The 20658-nt window shown below is 38.6% G+C and overlaps 1 protein-coding gene across 1 annotated transcript in view; it reads right to left on the bottom strand.

Moving 5' to 3' along the window:
* The window catches only part of LOC122657304 (probable cadmium/zinc-transporting ATPase HMA1, chloroplastic), an 82545-nt gene that overhangs the window by 18505 nt on the left and 43382 nt on the right, over positions 1–20658 (bottom strand). Inside the window, exons 7-9 of the mRNA XM_043851957.1 lie at positions 18295–18536; positions 14803–14908; positions 10063–10227 (exon numbers count right to left, since the gene is read on the bottom strand). Of these exons, the coding sequence (XP_043707892.1) occupies positions 10063–10227; positions 14803–14908; positions 18295–18536 (513 nt within the window). The remainder of the gene's footprint in view (positions 1–10062; positions 10228–14802; positions 14909–18294; positions 18537–20658) is intronic.

Raw genomic sequence — 20658 nt, forward strand, 5'->3', positions numbered from 1 at the left:
TCTTCTTCTGGGTACATTGCTGTCCCCATTAAGTGCAAGTTGTCTATGCTCAATTACTTGCAGCCTTTCAGCAATAGCTCTCTGTTCAGCTCTAAAATCTTCAACCAAAGTCTTCTGGTCAGCAGTAAATTTCTGAAACATCTCTAACATTGCTGCCAAAGGATCGAGTGGTTGTGGCAGCACTGGATGTTCAGCCATGGCTTGGATACCAAATTAATGTAGCTCTAAATAGGAGAAGGATCCTATTAGAGGCCAAGCAACATGATCTAATAAGGCTACTGGTTTGGCTGGGCAGAATTAGGGTTTCTAGGTTAAATTCTAGGGTTAGGTATGGGGGAATGGGGTAATGTATATCTGATTTTGATAGGCAGGCCTTGGGGAAGCTATTAAAACAGATTTTAACAAGTTTTGAAACAAGATTCAATTTCCAGAATTTTTAGGGATAGGGTTTGGGTTTTAGGGAAACAACCAAGTAGTCAAAACTAGGGTTTATAATGGGAATCTGAATCAGGGGTTAGGGTCGAATGTTCAGGTGTGTAGGAGGGAGGTTCGACTGTAATATGGACAGATTCTGATGGGTGGTTAGCTCTAGACAGGAATTAGGCTATTTAGGGTTTTTTGGTGTTTTAATGGAGAAGGGATTAGGGTTTTTTATGGACAGTTGAGGCTGCAGGTTAGGTCGAGTGGAGGGAGGGCAGTAAGGGATCTGTGGTTAAATTTTGGATGAAAACTGATGTAGGATGAAGGCTGGACAGGTTCTAGATGAATTAGGGTTTATGGGATTCAAACTAAAAATAAAGGGATCGAATGGGGAAGGAGAAGGAATAAAAAAACAGAATTAAACTTCAAACTCACAGCAGGAATCCACCGGCAGCAGCTTGATAATTGAAGGAACCTCCCGATCGTCTCGATGCAAGGAGTCACAGGAATCCACCCACCCTATCCACCTTGAGATCCACAAGGATATCACTCACAAAGGAGCAGGAACAGCAGCAGCAACAATCAGCCAGTAGTAAGAGTCTTTTTTTTAATTCAAATTCGATGTGGGGGAGCCCTCCACGATGTACTTTATTTATAATGTGGCTTTATGCCAAATCCTACTACAACTTAATGACTTCTCCTTCACAAAATCGTGGAAGGGAAGGAATTTAAACTAAAACTAATAACTTAAAATAGTAAAAGACCTATTTAACCCTACTAACTTAAGTTAAAAGACATCTAACTTAAAACAACTAATTTAAAAGAAAATTCCATACTAGCCAATAGGATATAAGGACCTATTAACCAATAGGAACACTTCACTTAAATTAGACCAATTGAACCAATTAGGTGCAACCAATTCTAAACCGGTTCAATCTAAAAACAGGAAAATAAACTAAGCATGGAAAATAATAATCCTAATCTATGGCTCCCTAATCAAGCCCTAAGTTCAGGGCTTCTTCTTCTTCTTCTTCCTACTTGGAGCTGCATCAGCCATAGGGTTGTGTGTGCCTATGGTTGAGAGGCAAAGTGTGTCACACATGTATGTGTGTGATTGATAAAAAGGCCAGCGCCAACCATTCTAAAGAGCTTAAGTTTATAATATAATTTCACACACTGGAGCATTTTAGCCTTGTGTTGTAGATCAAATCACAAGAGATTAGTTTTTAGTGGTAGGGGGTATAATTGTTAGTTTTCTTTTAAAATTCCAGAACTAGTTTGAGTTTGTTTTGGATAAGATAGGATAATTTAATGGGTCTTACAAAGCTGAAAGCTGATAAATAGGCTTCATATTAGAATTATGTTTAGGTGCTTTTAAGAGTAAAAGTTGAAGTCAAATTGACATCTAAAATAGGTTCAGCCATAGGTTTATTTATGTGAACTGTAAGATGAATTTATGGTTACAAAATAGATTTACATGTTTGACAGGAATGGTTCCTCTCTTTCATACTAGGATTTGATGGTCAAGCCTTAGCTACTACTCATGGTGAATCGTACTCTCTCTCTCTCTCTCTCTCTCTCTCTTGCCTCTACTTCACAGGTATCTTCTACTTCTAGATTTATTTATCTAATTTTTTAACTGATTCAAATTTTGAATGATTCAGATTATGATTTTCTAAATTTCAGGTTCTGGTTTCAACTCATTCTGAATCTCAAGCTAGAAATTGCTCTTGTATTCAATTCATTTTTTTTATCAGCAAGAAAGAAACTTCTATTCAGAGAAAGAAGAGGAAGGAAAAGAAATATAAGGCCCTCAACCCCTCCATGCCAGACCCAAAGGACAGCACAGATTGTACCAGCAACAGACAGACTCAACCCCCTGATAAGTTGGGCTGTTTAGCCGTTATGTTTTAAGAACCTAAATCTTTGGTGGTTTCAGATCTTACCAGAATTCAATTGATCGAGTTTCCAGTCATCTATTCATTGATTTGAACCTGATATCTAAAATATTCCAACTACACTTTTAGTTGACAGTAATGTAAGGTTAAGTCACAAGACCTACCCCAGGCAGGATCTGAGCAAGAAAACTTCTTCAAGACAAATCACAAGCTCTGTTTTGAGTATTTTATCGATCAGCAGTTCCAGCAGAATAATCCTTCACTAATCTGATGAAATTCCAGCAAGATGGTTCCCTTTGGTTGGTCTTTGATAGATCAGTAATTTCCCGAATAGAATGCCAATACAGAATTCAATAGGGGAAAAAATAGAAGATAGAAGGTACAAGAAGATGGATAAATAGGATTGAGTCTCTCACTCTCTCCCTTGGGCCTCTCACCACTCACAGGTATAGGTATCTCACCCCCCCCCCCAACTGCATCCCACAGCGTAACATGGTTTCAAAACCAAAACTCATTTTTTTTTTTCAATTTGTTGGCTATAGAATCCAGACACATCCTTGTATTTATAAATTTAAAATCGATTACAGCATTCTACATGTTTTCCTAATTAGAAACAATTACAAAGCAACACAATCCTAATCTAATTAGTTAACTGTTAAGATTATCGTGTTTAGTTCCTTGGGGTTATTTATGTCTTTTGTGGTTCTTTCTTGTTAGTTCTAATTAGTTTTATGTCTCAAGGGTATTTTGGGTGTTTTCTATTGTAATTCACTTAAGTTTTATTATAAATAAACATGTCTCTCACGATTTAGTGATTTAACTAAATCGTGAGAAGGCTTCTCTCTCTCGGTTTTACTTTCTCTTCTCTTCTCAGATCTTCTTCTTTCTTCTTTGCTTTCTTCTTCTAGTTCTCTTGCTGCAGATTAGTTTTTAGCTTCAGTTCTGTTACATGGTATCAGAGCATTAAATTCTGATCCACGAGATTCTCCTTGCTGCTGCTGTTTTGAAGGTTTTTCACCTCTTTGTTTATATCGTGGTCTACAGCAACCATATGCTGCTTATATTGATCTGAACTCTAGTCATATATTCATGAAGGACTAGAGTTCTCTGCTATGCTGCAACTGCTTGTGTATGTCCCTGCTGCTGTTCGAAGCCCTTGAAGATTGGTTCCTTGCTTGCCCCTAAAACCCTGACAATCGATATTCCAAAATCCTGTGGAAATCGATTTGTTTTTTTCTGGGATCTGTTCTTCATTCTTGCTGCTGGATTTACAGTGATTATACATCATTATTGCTGGTAATCATCAAAGATTATACTTCTGTATTGGGCTGTTCTGCCCTATTCTTCAAGGCTATCGATTTTACCCTGATCAGGGTTTTTTGTTTGTTTTCTCTTGAGCTGTTATCGACATTGGTGTTTGCATCTATTAATTTCCCTAATGGCTGATACTAAGTCTTCTACCGACAATTTTAACATTCAGATTACCAGTGTGAAGCTGAATGGTGCTTCTAATTATCTACTTTGGTCTCAAGCCTTTGAGGTCTATATCACTGCTCGCCGGAAGATGAAATACCTTACCATGGAACCTCTGACATCTACTGATGACAAATATGATGATTGGAAGGCTGAGAATGCAACCCTTCTTTGCTGGCTTTGGAATAGCATGGAACCCTCCATTGCTTCTAATGTTATGTTTCATAAAACTGCCAAGGGTGTTTGGGAAGAACTCAAGCAAAGCTACTCTCAAGATACAAATCTGTCCCGAATTTATGATCTCTATGAGAAATTCTTCTCTTTTAAACAAGATGGAAAATCCCTTGGTGAGTATTACAGTTCATTGAAGGGGATGTGGGAAGAACTTAATGTATACCAGCCTATCTCTACTGATGCTGCTGTAATTAAGTATGCTGTTGTAATTAAGTCCCAACGATCTGAATTTTTGGTTGCCAAATTTCTCTCTGGATTAGATTCTGATCTTCAATCAGTCAAAAGTCAATTGTTGACTGGAGAGAAGATCCCCTCTATGAATGAAGCATATTAGCAGCTCCAAAGAGTTGTATCCCCTTCACTGGTGAAGTCTGATTCAGCTCCTACCAACAAAGATAATTCTGCCCTTTTCACTTCTACTGGAGGGCGTGGCCGTGGTGGTGGTGGTACCTCTTCTCGCGGTCGTAGTTCTACTTTTGGGCGTGGCCGTGGAGCTGGTTTTGGAGGTCGTGGGACTATGTCTAACACTGCTGGTTCTAGTTCTGTTGATGCTAGTTCTCGATGGTGCACTCATTGTAATCGGTCTAATCATACTATTGATAAGTGTTGGCTCAAACATGGCAAACCACAGTGGGCCCGTGAGCAATTTGCAAACTCTGTTGTATCTGATGGAGGGGCTGCTTCTGTGCACTCTTCCGACACTGCCCCGGGATCCTCTACTGATGGTGGTAATTCTTCTAATGATTTAGTCTCTCAACTCGTACAACGAGTCCAACAACTTGAGGCTTCTTCTTCTACATCTACCGCTGTCCTTGCCCACTCAGGTACTACTGCTTGTTTCGCATCCTCATCCTCTCCGTGGGTCATTGACTCCGGAGCATCTTCTCACATGACCGGTAAGCCTAATTTGTTTTCATCTTACATGCAACCTTCTATGTCATCTCGGATTTCTATTGCAAATGGTTCCTCTATACCAGTCACTGGTCATAGGAAAGTTTCCTTGTCTTCTGACATATCTTTAACTAATGTTCTCCATGTTCCCAAGCTGCCTCTTAATCTTTTGTCTGTTAGCCAATTAACTAAAACTTTGAATTGTTCTATAACCTTTCATCCTTCTTATTGTGTCTTTTAGGATTTTGCAACAAAGACGAAGATTGGTGGCAAGTATGAGAAGGGAGGCCTCTATTACTTTGATTTGGGAACTACATCCATTGCAGCAGTTGCTACTTCTCCTGGCGTATCTCCTTTACATTGGCACTATCGGCTGGGACATCCTTCCCTATCTAAGCTGCAACACCTTGTTCCCAGTTGCAAGTCTGTCTCCCGTATCGAGTATGAAGCTTGTGAGCTTGGCAAGCATCATCGTACTGTTTTTCCTTTTGAGTCTAGAGTCTAGGAGTATTTCTTTATTTCAGTTGGTTCATTCGGATATTTGGGGTCCTTGTAGGGTCAAAAGTCGGTTAGGATTTTCTTATTTTGTTAGTTTTATTGATGGTCACTCTCGGATGACATGGCTGTACCTTTTGAAGGATCGATCTGAATTTGTATCTGTCTTCAAATAGTTTTATAATGAAATTTGAGTTCAATTTGGTGTTCCTTTAAAAACTTTGCGCACTGACAATGCCCTTGAATTAACTCAGCGTGAGGTCTCTCATTTTTGTTCTGACAATGGCATTCTTCCCCAAACTTCTTGCTCTTATACACCCCAATAAAATGGTGTGGCAAAGCACAAAAATCGCCATTTGTTAGATGTCGCTCGTTCTTTGATGTTTCATATGCATGTTCCCAAACTCTATTGGGCAGATGCGGTGTTGACAGCTTGTTTTCTGATTAATCGTATGCCTTCATCTGTTCTAAATTATCAAATTCCTTTCAAAATAGTGTTTCCTGATCGGGCTGTTTTCTCTCTTCCTCCTTGTGTTTTTGGTTATCAGTGTTTTGTTCATGTGCTTCGTCCAGGGCTTGATAAGTTATCTCCTCGGGCTGTTAAGTGTTTGTTTCTTGGATATTCTCGTACCCAGAAGGGGTATCGATGTTTTGACCCTGTTACTCGCCAACAGTTTATTTCTGCTGATGTTACTTTTTTCGAGAGTTCCCCTTATTTTGCTGGTTCCTCTGTTGATGTTAATCTTGATGAAGTTGGTCGGGTTGCTGCCCCTGCTCCTCTTCCTCTGCCGATAGCTGCCCCGCCTATACAGGTTTATGTGCGTCGTCACCAACAGCAGCCGCTGCCCCCACTTCAACCTATTGCAGCCCCACCTTTACTGCCACCAGCTGATTCTTTGACTGCAGATCCTCCTGTTGGTGTTGATGATCTTCCTATTGCTCAGAGAAAAGGTACTCGTACTTGCACTCATAGTTGTCATGGCGTCGCCATATCGACGCCATGGCGTCATATCGCTGGAGAAGTGGGCATATAGACCACCGATATGGATGATGTAAGAATATCGACCGATATGGCCTCCATGTCGTCGCCGCCATACCACGATATATGGCCATATCGGGCGACATGGTTGTTTCAAATTATAAAACTTAATTTTTTTTAACCATTTTTTATTTTAATGCTTTTTCCTTAACATAAAAAAAATTTAAAAAAACATCAAACAGAAAACACTAATACACTGTTGACTAATACACAATTACATATTCATATCAGCAATTTTTATTTTTTTTATTTAGATGGGTTGTTTTAGCTTTATTTACTTAATATAAATTACGTTCTCGTAATTGTTTTTCTGTTTTGTTACTTTTGTAGTCACTTTCATATGAATCATATCTCAATTCTCATGATTTTTCAACTTCATTATCAGCAAGACTATTGCTATCAATTATTTTATAGTCCATTATTTCATATACACTAATGGATATTACACTTTTATGAATTAAACCATAGTAGATTAGTAGTACACTTTCATGTTAATTTTTTATGTTATAGGGTATATATTATAGCATACTAAATGACATTAAAAAGAGAAGAAATAAAAAATAAAACATGGTCGATATGATCGCCATGGCGGGCGACATGTCGATATATCGACATGACACCCCTCCACCTATTTGGATCGCCGTGACGACGTGACAACTATGCTTGCACTACCCATCCTCTTTATCCTCTGGCAAATTATGTGTCTCTTTCTCATCTTCCCCCTCATTATCGTGATTTTGTTACTGCATTACATTCTACTTTTATTCCCACTTCTTATACCATTGCTATGTCTCATTCTTAGTGGAAAAATGCTATGGATGTGGAGATGGAGGCTCTCATCTCTTGTAAGACTTGGTCTTTGGTTGATCTACCACCTAGTAAGGATCTTGTTAAGTGTTGTTGGGTGTACACGGTGAAGTACAATCCCGATGGTACTGTGGAGCGGCACAAGGCCCGTTTGTTTGCCAAGGGGTTTACCCAGACCTATGGGGTCGATTATTTTGAGACTTTCTCTCCTGATGCGAGGCTGAATTCAGTTCGTATTTTGCTTTCTTTGGTTGTTAACCTTGACTGGCCCCTTTTCCAGATGGATGTGAAGATGCTTTCTTATATGGTGACCTGCAGGAGGAGGTGTATATGGAGCAACCTCCTGGTTATGTTGCTTAGGGGGAGGATAGTGTCCGAGTTTGTCGCCTTCATAAGGCAATTTATGGACTGAAACTGTCTCCCCGTGCCTAGTTTGAAAAATTTAGCAGTGTTGTTGCTGGTTGTGGATTTTCTCAGTGCTACTCTGATCACTCTATCTTTGTTAGACGACAGGGGTCTAATGTGGTCATCTTAGCAATATATGTTGATGATATTATTATTACTGGTAATGATGTTTCTGGGATTACACAGGTGAAGACATATCTACTTGACAATTTTCAGATTAAGGATTTGGGTAACCTCAGGTATTTTCTTGGCATTGAGGTTGTTCGCAGTTCTCACGGTCTAAGCTTGTCCCAAAGGAAGTATGTTCTTGATTTACTTGATGAGACAGGTATGACGGGTTGTAAACCTATTGATAATCCTATAGATCCTCATGTCAAGTTTGGTGCTTCTGATGACATAGCCTTTAGTGATCCACACCAGTATCAACGCCTGGTCGGTAGACTTATCTATCTTACAGTTACTCGTCCTGATATCTCTTTTGCTATGGGTGTTATCAGTCAGTTCATGCAGACGCCTAGGCAAGTTCATTGGGAGGCTGCTTGTCGTATTTTACGTTACCTTAAGGGTGCTCCTAGCAAGGGGCTTGTCTATCGCCGTCATGGACACACTAGCATTGTTTGATTTTCTGATGCCGATTGGGCTTGGTTCTGATGGTGATCGTAGATCTACTACAGGTTATTGTACTTTCTTTGGTGGTAACTTAGTTACTTGGAAGAGAAAGAAACAGACTACTGTTGCTCATTCTAGTGCAGAGGCTGAGTACAGAGCTATGGCTCACACAGCTGCTGAATTGATGTGGGTTCGTTCCTTTACTCATGAGCTTGGTTATTTCAGTGATCAGCCCATGGAGATGTACTGTAATAACCACGCTGCTATCTATATTGCTAACAACCCTGTGTTTCATGAACGAACCAAGCACATTGAAGTTGACTGTCATTTTGTTCGCGATGCTGTTCTGAAGAAGTTGATTACTACTCCTTTTGTTCGATCCCAGTTTCAGCTTGGAGATATGTTTACCAAAGCTTTGTTTCAACCCACAGTTTGCAAGTGGCTGTTCGAAGCTGGATCTTGGTGATGTCTACGCTCCAGCTTGAGGGGGAGTGTTAAGATTATCGTGTTTAGTTCCTTGGGGTTATTTATGTCTTTTGTGGTTCTTTCTTGTTAGTTCTAATTAGTTTTATGTCTCAAGGGTATTTTGGGTGTTTTCTATTGTAATTCACTTAAGTTTTATTATAAATAAACATGTCTCTCACGATTTAGTGATTTAACTAAATCGTGAGAAGGCTTCTCTCTCTCGGTTTTACTTTCTCTTCTCTTCTCAGATCTTCTTCTTTCTTCTTTGCTTTCTTCTTCTAGTTCTCTTGCTGCAGATTAATTTTTAGCTTCAGTTCTGTTACATTAACAAATAAAGAACCCTAGAAAAAAGAAACTACTAATAACCTATAAAATAAAAAACTAATCTCTAGCTAATAAACCCCCACACAAGATATAAAAACTTCCTAAAATTTAGGACTAATAAAGCTGTCTAATCCTCCTCCCACACGGTCAATTAATCGTCAATCTTAATCTACTAGCTAGCTGGCCGTGGGGCCCACACGATCTGATCATTATCTCCTTAACCTGCATGGAAATCTGGGAAATATGGAAATTATTCTGGAAAATATTTTCCTCCCATTAAGGCAGGTCGATGTGGCAGAATGGGCTGGCACAGGTTAATAAAAAAAAAAAAGGGTGTACCCAGGCATAGGCTACTTGATATGGGTTTGAATAAACCCAGAATTTGGGGCAGATGCCCTAGCCCAACCGAGAGTCCTTGCTGCATCACTTGTGTTTTGTGTTTTGTGTTGGTTGGTTCTCCCGGTATTCTCATTTTTTTCTTCTCTTTCTTCAAGTACATTGTCTCTTATAAGGAATAAATAAATAAAAATACCTTGTATTCTATGTTAAGTTTTAAGGGAAAACCTAAAATGATTAACTAGATATAAGTCCATCCAAAAACGACTAGTTCACCCACCCAGTCTCGCTAACTCAATGCAGCCAATGTTCAAAACGAAAAAAGAGGGAAAAGAAGCAGTTGATAAGGTCTTGGCTCATCACATCAATCAACAAGTCATTGCCAATGCAACCTTCAACTACAGTGGTTCCTTGATTTCAAGACTACTCTGAAGTTCCGAATTGATGAAAACATTTTTCCGATTATTCCAGCAATAGAAGCAAACATAATGAATTCTAGGGTTCATGAGGTCACCCAAAATTTGATTATGAATAACAAAGTGAGCCACTAAGATATCAGGGATGAATTTCAGAGTTAGTTAAATAAGCATGATGCTTGATGAAACAATAACCTTGACATTGACAGATAGCAAGTTAATAAGCAAGGTGTTTGATGAGACGATTCACCTTTTCATTGACAGATAGAGCAGCATGCACAAAATTATTTCCATAAGCAGATGTGCTCACAGCTTCCTTGATCTTGCTTGACTCATCCACAGATTTACATCGCGAGGCAATGTACTCTATGGAACCAAGTGAAGCTTTCAAGAGCTCACTACCTCCAATTCCTGACTATAACAGAATGAAAATGAATGTAGATTCACATTACAACCAAAACAAACTAAAATAAGGTGAAATATGGATAAGAATATTCATTCGGAGAGAGCAATAGAATCATGAGGAAGCTCTAACCCACTCATATTTCAACACTCTGTTTCTATAGGTATTAAATTCAAACACTCAAATCTATCATTGAGCAGAGAAATTGCAGGAACAGAAACCAAAGAGACCAACTCTACAGAGAGGCTCACACAGAGATGAGAGTGCACCTGCAACTTTTACACTTGTCATTAATGTCATTTTGCCTATATACAGTAGCATACCCAGGTATTAATTGCATGGATGCAAAATTTGAGGATAAAACTAGATACAACTATTCCATCTTGATCACTCTCTTCTGTTGTTTCTCAAGGGAAAGATATCCCTTGGAACAACAGGTAAAGAATTCAGCTTGTATCTGGCAAGATATTTGTCTCTTCAAAATATACATCATCCGATGGGACCACGTGATATATAAACCTAGAAATGAATGAACATAATATTTTTGAAGAAAGAGGTTGTCAATATTGTTTGCGTTTATGCACCCCAAGTACGATGGGATGAAAGTAGTAAGCAACAATTTTGGGAACACATGGATGATTAATTGCAGGGTTTTGACTAGGATGAATCAATTATTATTGGAGGTGACCTGAATGGACATGCTGGGAGTGATCGTAGAGGATATGAAGGTGTCCATGGCGGTTATGGGGTTGGAGAGAGAAACGAGGACGGGACCTCAATCTTGGATTTTGCGGTAGCTTATGATCTTTCCATTGTGAACACTTTCTTTGAAAAAACAGAGGAACACTTAATTACCTATCAAGTGGAAATCATACCAGCCAAATTGACTTCTTCCTAACAAGAAGGGCAGACAAAATGGTATGCAAGGACTGTAAGGTTATCCCTAGGGAGAGCCTAACAACCCAACAGACTGGTGGCCCTGGATATGTGTCTCAATGCACGGAAGCATAGGAGGAGGGAACCTATGCACCCTAAGATAAGGTGGTGGAGATTAAAAGGGGAGTACATATGGACATTTACTGATAATGTGGTCAAACAAGGAAAGTGGGACTTTGAAGGAGACACCAATGCGATGTGGTATGAGATGATGACTTGTATTAAGAGGGTTGCCAAAGATGTGCTAGGGGAAGCGAAGGGTAGTCGTCAGGACCCTAGGGAGACTTGGTGGTGGAACGATAAGGTTCAAGCAGCTATTACGACCAAGAAAGTTTGTTTTAAGACTTGGCAAAGGACTAAGGAAACAGAGGATAAAAAGAGGTATAATGATGTCAGAAACGAAGCTAGGAAGATTGTGGGGATGGCTAGGGTGAAGAAATATGAGGATCGCTATATCAACCTAAACATAAAAGAAGGGAAAATGCTATATATAAGATAACGAAGATGAGAGAAAGGAAGAGTAGAGATTTCGATCAGGTGGGGTGTATAAAGGGTGATGATGAAAGAATTTTGGTAAGGGATGAGGACATTGTGAAGAGATGGGATGAGTATATTTGTGACCGACTAAATGGATATAGGTCGAGTAGAAATGACCCGGATGATTACATTATTCAACAAGATACCACACGTCATAGATATGTACGAAAGGTTACTGTGGAGGAAGTTAAAGAAGCCTTAAGAAAGATGAAAGCAGGCAAACACCAGGCCCAGGAAAGATTCCAATAAAAGTATGGAAAACAAGGAAGATGTCAAATGGATGGAGGAGAAGCATTGTAGTTCCAATCTACAAAAATAATGGTGATACCCAAAACTATAATAACTATAGAAACATAAAGCTAATGAGTCACACTATGAAACTGTGGGAGAAGGTTATTGAAGCTCATTTAAGAAGAGAGACTCATATCTAAGTGAATCAATTTGGCTTTATGTCAAGTAGATCCATAACAAAAGCTATCTACTTATTGAGGAGGCTCACGGAAAGATAAAAAGATAACAAGAAGGATCTGCGTATGGTCTTTATTGACCTAAAAAAAGCCTATGACTGAGTCCCTAGAGATCTAATCCAACATGCTCTAGTGAAAAGAGGGGTGTCGAGTAAATATGTAGATGTCATTAAAGATATGTATGAGGGCGTGGTGACTAGTGTGAGATCTGTGAGAGGTTAGGGCAAGGAATTCTCAATTACAATTGGGTTACATCAAGGATCAGCCTTAAGCCCTCATCTATTTGCGTTTATCATGGACAACCTAACCAAGAGCATTCAAGATAAGGTCCCGTGGTGTATGCTCTTCGCCGATGATATCGATTTGGTGGATGAGACAAAAGCAGAGAGTAATGTTAAGTTAGAGATATGGAGATCAACCTTGGAAACAAGAGGCTTTAAGATTAATAGAACGAATACAGAGTATATGACGTGCAATTTTAGTCACACTATGATGGATACTGACATGGTGCGAATTGAGGAAAGAGACATACCACAAAGTGACTATTTTAGATATCTGGGGTCAATCATACATAAAGAAAGTGACATAGAGGATGATGTTTCATAGAGAATTTAAGTGAGATGGATGAAGCAGAGAGGTGTGTCTGGAGTGTTGTGTGACCGACGTATTCCTTTAAAGCTCAAAGGAAAGTTCTATAGAACTGTTGTATGACCGATTATGATGTATGGGGCAGAATGTTGGGCAGTTAAGAAGAGTCTTATTGAGAAGTTATGTGTAGCAGAGATGAGGGTGTTAAGATGGATGTGCAGAAAACACTAGGAAGGATAAGGTGAGGAATGAACGTATTAGAGCTGACTTGGGAGTTGCCCCGATCAATGACAAGCTCTGAGAGAATCGTTTATGGTGGTATGGTCATGTTCAACAGAGGCCTAGGGATGCCCCAGTAAGGAGTGATATGATTCCGATTTAAGGAGCTAAAAGAGCTAAGGGGCAGGCCTAAAATGACCATAGGAAAAGTTGTAAGGACATGCATAGCATAGTAGTCAAGGCGTCGCCTAGGCGTCTAGGCAGTTGTTGGGGCCTAGGCGACCTCTGCCTTATTGCAAGGCACTTTGCACCAGTTTTATTGGTATCGAACCCCTATTTGACCCTTATTTATGCCAAATATCATTTAAGTAAATGTCTTTATATTTGGTATTTCATTTACTTAAGACATTATTCATAATTAAGCAAAAAACCCCTATTTGAATCCAATAAAAATAGTTAAAAAAATCAAATTCCAAAAGAATAAAAAGTCAACACCTCGTTCAAGAACAAAAACTGGATTTTTGGCAGTAGGTGAAATTTTCAACTTTCAAATGCTGGAGTTTTTCTCAAATCTAAAAATTCTATAAATCTTAATATGGTAAAACATTGTTAAAAACCAAAAGTACGGTAAAATATTCATTTGTTTTGATATCTAAAAAAAAATTTCATTCAGAGCGATTTTGACAGCATTCGCGCATACCAAATAAGGTTTGACCGGAAAATAACTTTTTCAATATAAATTAGATTTAAGCAATTTTGGATTTGTTGGAAAAATGGTTTTATGCTCTAACTAATACAAAAAGTCTCATCTAATAATAAAATCATTTGACTAGTCTAACTTCTTAGAGAACAAGAACATCCCTCTAAATCAAAGGCAATTTAATTATTATTAGATAAGAATATATTTTCTAAGAATAGTATAAACCAAATGTGAGACTAGTATAAACCAAATGTATGTTTTGATTGTTTCAAACTTCCTATGGCTTGCTTCTTCAGCTCTGTTGTCTTCTAGTTCTATGCTAATTTTGATGACATGATGTGGCTTAATATTGATTTTTGATGACTTGATGTGGCATAATGTTGATTTTTTATGATTTGAGGAGATTTAATGTTGCTTTTTGATGACTTGAGAAGACTTAATGTTGATTTTTTATGATATAAGATATATATTGTAGCATAGTAAAATATTGTAGCACACTAAATAATGTTAGAAAAGGGGGAAATAAAAATAGCACTTGAGGGCGCCTTGGTCGCCTAGGCAACACCTAGGGGCGCCTTATCGCCTAAGTGCTTAGGCACCCCTCCACTGCCTTGGGTCGCCTTGCCGCCTTGACAACTATGATGCATAGTCTAGGTCTTGTATCAAGTATGACCTCGGATAGAGCCTATTGGAGGGCAAGGATCCATGTAGCAGACCCCATTTAGCTAGGATTCTTCTGACCTGCTGGGCTGTGCCTCTTTCCTCTTACTTTCATCTTTCAATATTCTTTTATTTTCCATCTTTCATTTGTTATTTCCCATTTTTCATTTCTCATCTCATTTACCATCTCAATATTCCCACCTCCTTTTTTTTTGTTTAGACCTCTGTTTTCCCTACTTTGTTTTGTTTGGATCCATGTATCCGACCCCATTAAGTTGGGATAAGGCTGAGTTTTTTGTTGTAGTTGAACAGTTCTCGCCATTTTTCTGTTTTTTTTTTTTTTTTTTGTTGGGGGGGGGGGGGGAAGAGGGAGTTAACTATTTCCACTGCAGAAGAAAAGGTGTTCACTCACACTGCCAGAGGAAATTTCAGATAAGGGACCAGTAAGAGTCATCTGAATTCCAACAAAAAGTACTCTACCTCAAGGCCGGTCAATGTTGCAAAAAGACCTCTACCAGGTAAACACTCAAAACTTTCCACAGAAACAGAAGGGAGGTCTTTCCCCATACTGTGATCTACAACAGCTCTGCAACAAAGAAAGAATAATTCATAAATAATTTCACAATGAAAAGCAATAAACATTAATAACATCATGCTAAATTAATGGACAGTCTAGATTAGTTTTAAGATAATTTACATACACATTGATCTCAAATTATGTGATTATTTCTCTATCAAAACCTAAATATAATATGCATGGAGAACTCAAAATTTTAATGGAGCATCACTTGCGATTGTAAAAATATGGCTTAATAGCTAAAATCCTCAAAATTATGTGATTAATTCTGAATTGAGGCCTAAATATAATAAGGAGACTTTACAAAGATCCAATGGATACAAAATTTGTGACTATTAAGGCCAAAATATAATACGCATAAAGAAGAAAAGTTCCACTTGAGCATCGTCTATATGAAAAAAAATATGGCTTGATAGCTAAGATCCTCAAGCAAGAATTCTGACAAATCCAGATTAATAATGACCAAATAGTGGAAAAAAAAGAAACAAAATTCACATGAAAGGCAATATTTATTTACTAAAAAATAATAATAACTGGAGCACATTTCATGTAGTACCATAGGGCTTCAGTTATGCTCTCAAAGTCAACTGGATCAGTCACCAGGCAGAAGCTTAATCCACTATAAGCTCTTGAAACCAAGGAGGGGAAGATCTTGGCTGCACCTCTGAAGCTTAGATTGGCTAATGGCATGATGGGTAATCCAGTCAGTCAATGGAAGTCACCCCCTTAGTTTTTGGTCCTCTCATGATATAACTATAGAAGGTGTCCCTGTTGATATACATTGTCGTTGCCCTTAATAGCTCAAGCTTTTGGAATAAGCAGTTGTTACATGGTATCAAAGTGGGGAGGTCATGTTAGAGTTTGTGTAGTAAGGGTATTTTAGGAACTAGCTTGTTACCTAGTTGTCTTATATTATAATTTTCTGTTTTTACCTTTTACCTCCCTAGGGAGGTGTATGTAATTTCTTCTATCTCATTAGTGAAGTAATATAGGTGTGGTGGAGACAATACTCAAACACACATCATTGCACCATCTTCTCTTCTTCTTCTTCCATTTTTCCCCTTGTTTCCTTACACTTCTCGACTTCCAACTGATCAAGTGTTTGATCCCCGGGAAGTGAAACAGGGTTCCCCTACACTTTCTTCCCTCGGTGCCATGTGATGGTGTTTCCTTGTGTGTGTCACATGCAGGGCCATGTGTGTACAGGCCTTCGTGTGGGAATGTTGATATACATTATTGTTGCCCTTACTTAACAGCTCGAGCTTTTGGGATAAGTAGTTGTAAGTTGTAACAGTGCCATCACTTCAAAGACCCAACAGTTCGAGATGATGCTGATATGGATGCACAGGCCCTTGAGCATGTGCACGGTAAGATCATTAATCCAAAGTTGTGTACCCATTGCAGGTGCATCAGCAGAGTTAAGCATGGAAATAGGATGATCAGTGACTCCAACTCTAGGGAAAGATATCATACATATGTTGGTTAATGTTAAAGTCATAGCAGTTTATATGCCTAATGTATTTGGTCACCATTCAGGAAGGGTTTGAAGCATAGTAAGTAGATTCAGAACCACGAACAAATCCGAATGCAAAGAATCTGATTCAATTTGCTGATTTTGGAGGGGATGGAAGCAGTCAAATTTTGGTCAAAAAAACAGAATACCGCAAAAAATGGGGAATGGCTCAATTTAGGCATAAGACGTTGACATATCAAGAATTTGGAACCAAAAGGTCAGCCTTTTTTTTATTGTTTTATTTAGGATTTGTAGAGATTCCAAAATTTTGGCCCAAATTATTTGTTTTGCATGTTGTTCTTCAATTCCATATTTTTAAGAGTGGATTTTTTTAGGTCAAATTATTTGTTTCTCTAATTATTTATGAAACCCCCAAAAACACAAGTTTTCCTCAATCTTTCACTCCCCAGAATTACTCTCAAATTTTTCATGATGCACTGAATAAGGTTTACTTTCAAGGGTCTAGGAAGTGGAGACCTTCTGTTGCCTGGTCTGCTGGAACTTTGGTCCCTTGAACATATCTTCTATGCATATGGCCAGGTGTTCTAGACAAGCTAGGTATGTAACCTTAGCCCCGGGATGGATAATGAAGGGGTGAAAGTTGATGAGATGGAGAATCCGCAAAGTGTCCTTTTTAGGTATCTTGGATCAATCATTAGTAAGGAAGGTGATATAGAAAATGACGTCTCTCGGAGGATCCTACTGAAGTGGAGAGGTGCATCCGGAGACAAGAGTGTTATGTGATTGACGGATTCCTTTAAAGCTTAAAGATAAATTTTACAGAACAATCAAAAGACCGGCTATGATGTATGGGGCGGAGTGTTGGGCAGTTAAGAAGCGTCATATAGACAAGCTAACTATAGCGGAGATGAGGATGTTGAGATGGATGAGTGGAAAAACCAGGAAGGATAAAATAAGGAATGACCATATTAGAGCTGGCTTGGGAGTAGCCCCGATTCAAGATAAGCTACGAACGAGAAAGTCGCCTGAGGTGGTATTGCCATGTTCAATGGAGGCCGCCGGATGCTCCAATTCAAAGGAATGACTTGATTCAGATTGAAGGTTCTAAAAGAGCTAGGGGGCAGGCCTAAAATCACCCTAGATGAAGTGATGAGGAAAGACATGCATAGTTTAGGTCTTCCTAGTATGACGGCGAATAGAGCTGATTGGAGGGCAAGGATCCATGTAGCCGACCCTAGTTAATTTTTTTTAGACTGATTTGTCGCTGACTCGCTGTGGTTGTTGTGTTCTCTTTCTTTTATTCTTATTATTAATTCTTGCTCTTTGTAGGATCCGTGTAGCCGACCCCATTTAGTTGGGATAAGGCTGAGCTGTTGTTGTTGTTATATGGCCAGGTGTTTCCTCCATGTTTCATTCCATGGCCCTGAATATGTCAGATGGCAGCTTAAATGGCGCTCAAATTTTGTGGATTCTGTTATGGTTAAGCTGTTATACAGGACTAAAAACACTGTATATCAAGAATTACTTAGATCTCAAGCAACACAATTCAAAGTCAACAAACTAATATGAATAACCTCAGTGAGTATGGATTTTGCATCCTTTTCCTCGAGAAACTTGTAATATTTGATGGTCAACTTGGTAATGTACCATTTCATTTTCTAAGTAGCAGACAGGTTATGTTGTCAAGCAGGTCGATAACACAGTATAAGCAGTAATCAGTCCAAACGACATGTGTATTAAAGCATGTGAAATAGTAGGGCAATTAGACAAAAATCAGAAGATGATCTGTTCAAAGATAATGTTCTTAGAAGTTAGAATACAACTTCAGCTAAAATAATCACTGCATAAAGGACCAACTTAAATTTATATTAGCAACCAATACATTGGGAAAAAGAATTAAAGTCCATTTTTATAATAATACCTTCCAATAGGATGAGTAGTCCCTTTCTCCATGGCAGCAGCAACAGCAAGAGCTTCTTTTTCACAATTAGGATTACAACAGGAAGCAACTCTTGATTTATCAATTCCTTCACAATGTCCGTGTATTGGCTCAATGGCTTTGCACATAAGCTCCCCAGTTGTCAATGTACCAGTTTTATCAAATGCAATAGTGTGACAGGATGCCAGAGCATCCAATACGTGCCCACCCTTCAACAATATTCCCTGTAAACAAAAATACCACTTTGTAATGACTTGGAAGATAAAGCACTTTATCAGGGTAAGCAATGTAAATATTTAACTTTAATGATGTAGCATGGGTTGCAGAAACCCAAATCCACATGAATAAGAGGCCCAAAATAATTCATAAATAGTCCAATCAATCTAAGTCAAGCAGAGACTCCCGAACTAACCAGCTTAGAATAAAGCAAACAATCAATTTCAACACAAACTGCTGTCGCCTCCAATTTAAATGGCAATTCCAAACATGAATACATGAAATGGAATTAATCTATATAAGTTTTGGCTCAATCATTACACCAAATAGAGGTCTAACAGGAAAAGCAATCCTGCTGTAGTGCACTTAGAATTTCAGAAGAAATAGCTGTATTCAAAAACAATAACTTGCAATCAAAGGCTCTATAACTCTATTTAAACTAAGAATTTGTGGGTTCCCAGTATACTGCCAGAACTAACTACCCACAAGATTTCAAGTCTGTTGAAGTTTATATTCTAATGGCAGCAGCAGGGCATTCTTGGTATTTTTGGTCTCTTGTTATGTTTTATTATGATTTTTACTGCTGTAGATCAAAACATGAAGAAGATACAAAAACACTGTTCACGTTATTGTTCATGTGAACAGTGTCACAGCCCCATATTTGACTTGGTGGGAATATTCCTAGAAGACCGTGGGGCCAGAGTAGACTTTTAATTATTAGTGATTCGAGTCTTTAAGTGAAGGGTAAAATTCTCTCTTTGGCCATAAGTATTTAGGGGCCACTTGCAAGAACCGATGGAAACATATTTAAAGGAGGGGACCACCAATAAAGAGAATCAGCAGCAACACTTGGTCACTTAAAACTTAAAAGTGGGGTCCACAAGAAGCACCATCAGCTGGAAGATTTAGAAGATTCCTTGAAGGCTTGAAGATTATATCTAGTTTCTATTTTTGAGTCAATACTAGTTTCTATTTCCAAGCTTAGTTTCTTTCAGTTTAGAAGTTTCTATTTCCTCTTAACTTGAGGTGCAAGCATAACCCTATATATAATGTAAAGGCTATAGAAGCCTCCCCACAATTTGAATAGTTGAATGATATTTGCTTTGAAGCATGAAGATTCTGTTATCCCCTGTGTGGATGAAGCGCTGAGAGGCCTGGTGATGCAGATTCATCACCAAATATGGCTTGTTTCATTGGGAATAAGTCTAGGGTTGGGTTACATACATGTTGGGCCATTGATCCCATGAGTTTCTAATGTAATAGGCCACTTTTATGGGCCTAAAATATGGGTATATAGGTTGCATACGGGATTAGCCCAATACTTAGTTTATTTTTATGTTTTTTAATTGAACCGGTTCAAATTGGTTGCATCCAATTGGTTCAATTTAAGTGATCATGTGACTTGGTTAAGTGGTCATATGACAACTTAAGTAGTCATGTGATGTAAGTTGGGCTGGATTAGGACTCTATAAGTCCAGCTATGTTCTGAGTCTATTTCTTTTAGTATTTTAGTTTCCTAGTTAGTTTAAGTTACCTAATAGGTTAATAGGTTAAGGATTGGGTTAGGCCTTTCCTTTTTAGTGTAGGAGTCTAATTTTGAGTCTTTTATATAAGGTTGTAAGGGGGCCAAGTATTGAATACGAATTTGATTAATAAAATATAGCTTTGTGCTTGCTGCCATTGCTGCTGCTCTTTGTGAGTGTATATCCTTGTGGATCTCAAGGTGGTGAAGGGTAGGTGGACTCCTGCGACTCCTTGCATTGTGAAGATCGGGAGGTTCTTTCAAATCATCGAGCTGCTGCCATTGTCCTGCAATACAGTGAGTTTGAACCTGTTTTCTTATTTTAAACCTTCTTCTATCATCCTTCATCTTCCCTTAGACCTAATCCACAGTCCCCTCCATCCATCAAACCCTAATTCTCCATTAAACCTGCATTCCTACCTCCACTAGGATTCCCCTATAACTCCAGATTTAGCCTTCACTTTCAAACCCTACTTCCAGCCTACATTCCCCACATCATTCCCCACACTCGACCTTAACCCTAGCCCTTAGTCTCCACTATAACCCCTCCATTCCTCCACTCCATTAAAACCCAAAATCAGCAACTCAATTCTGTCCATAATTGCAGA

Source organism: Telopea speciosissima, chromosome 4, assembly GCF_018873765.1.
Source record: "Telopea speciosissima isolate NSW1024214 ecotype Mountain lineage chromosome 4, Tspe_v1, whole genome shotgun sequence".
NCBI classification, from domain to species: Eukaryota; Viridiplantae; Streptophyta; class Magnoliopsida; order Proteales; family Proteaceae; genus Telopea; species Telopea speciosissima.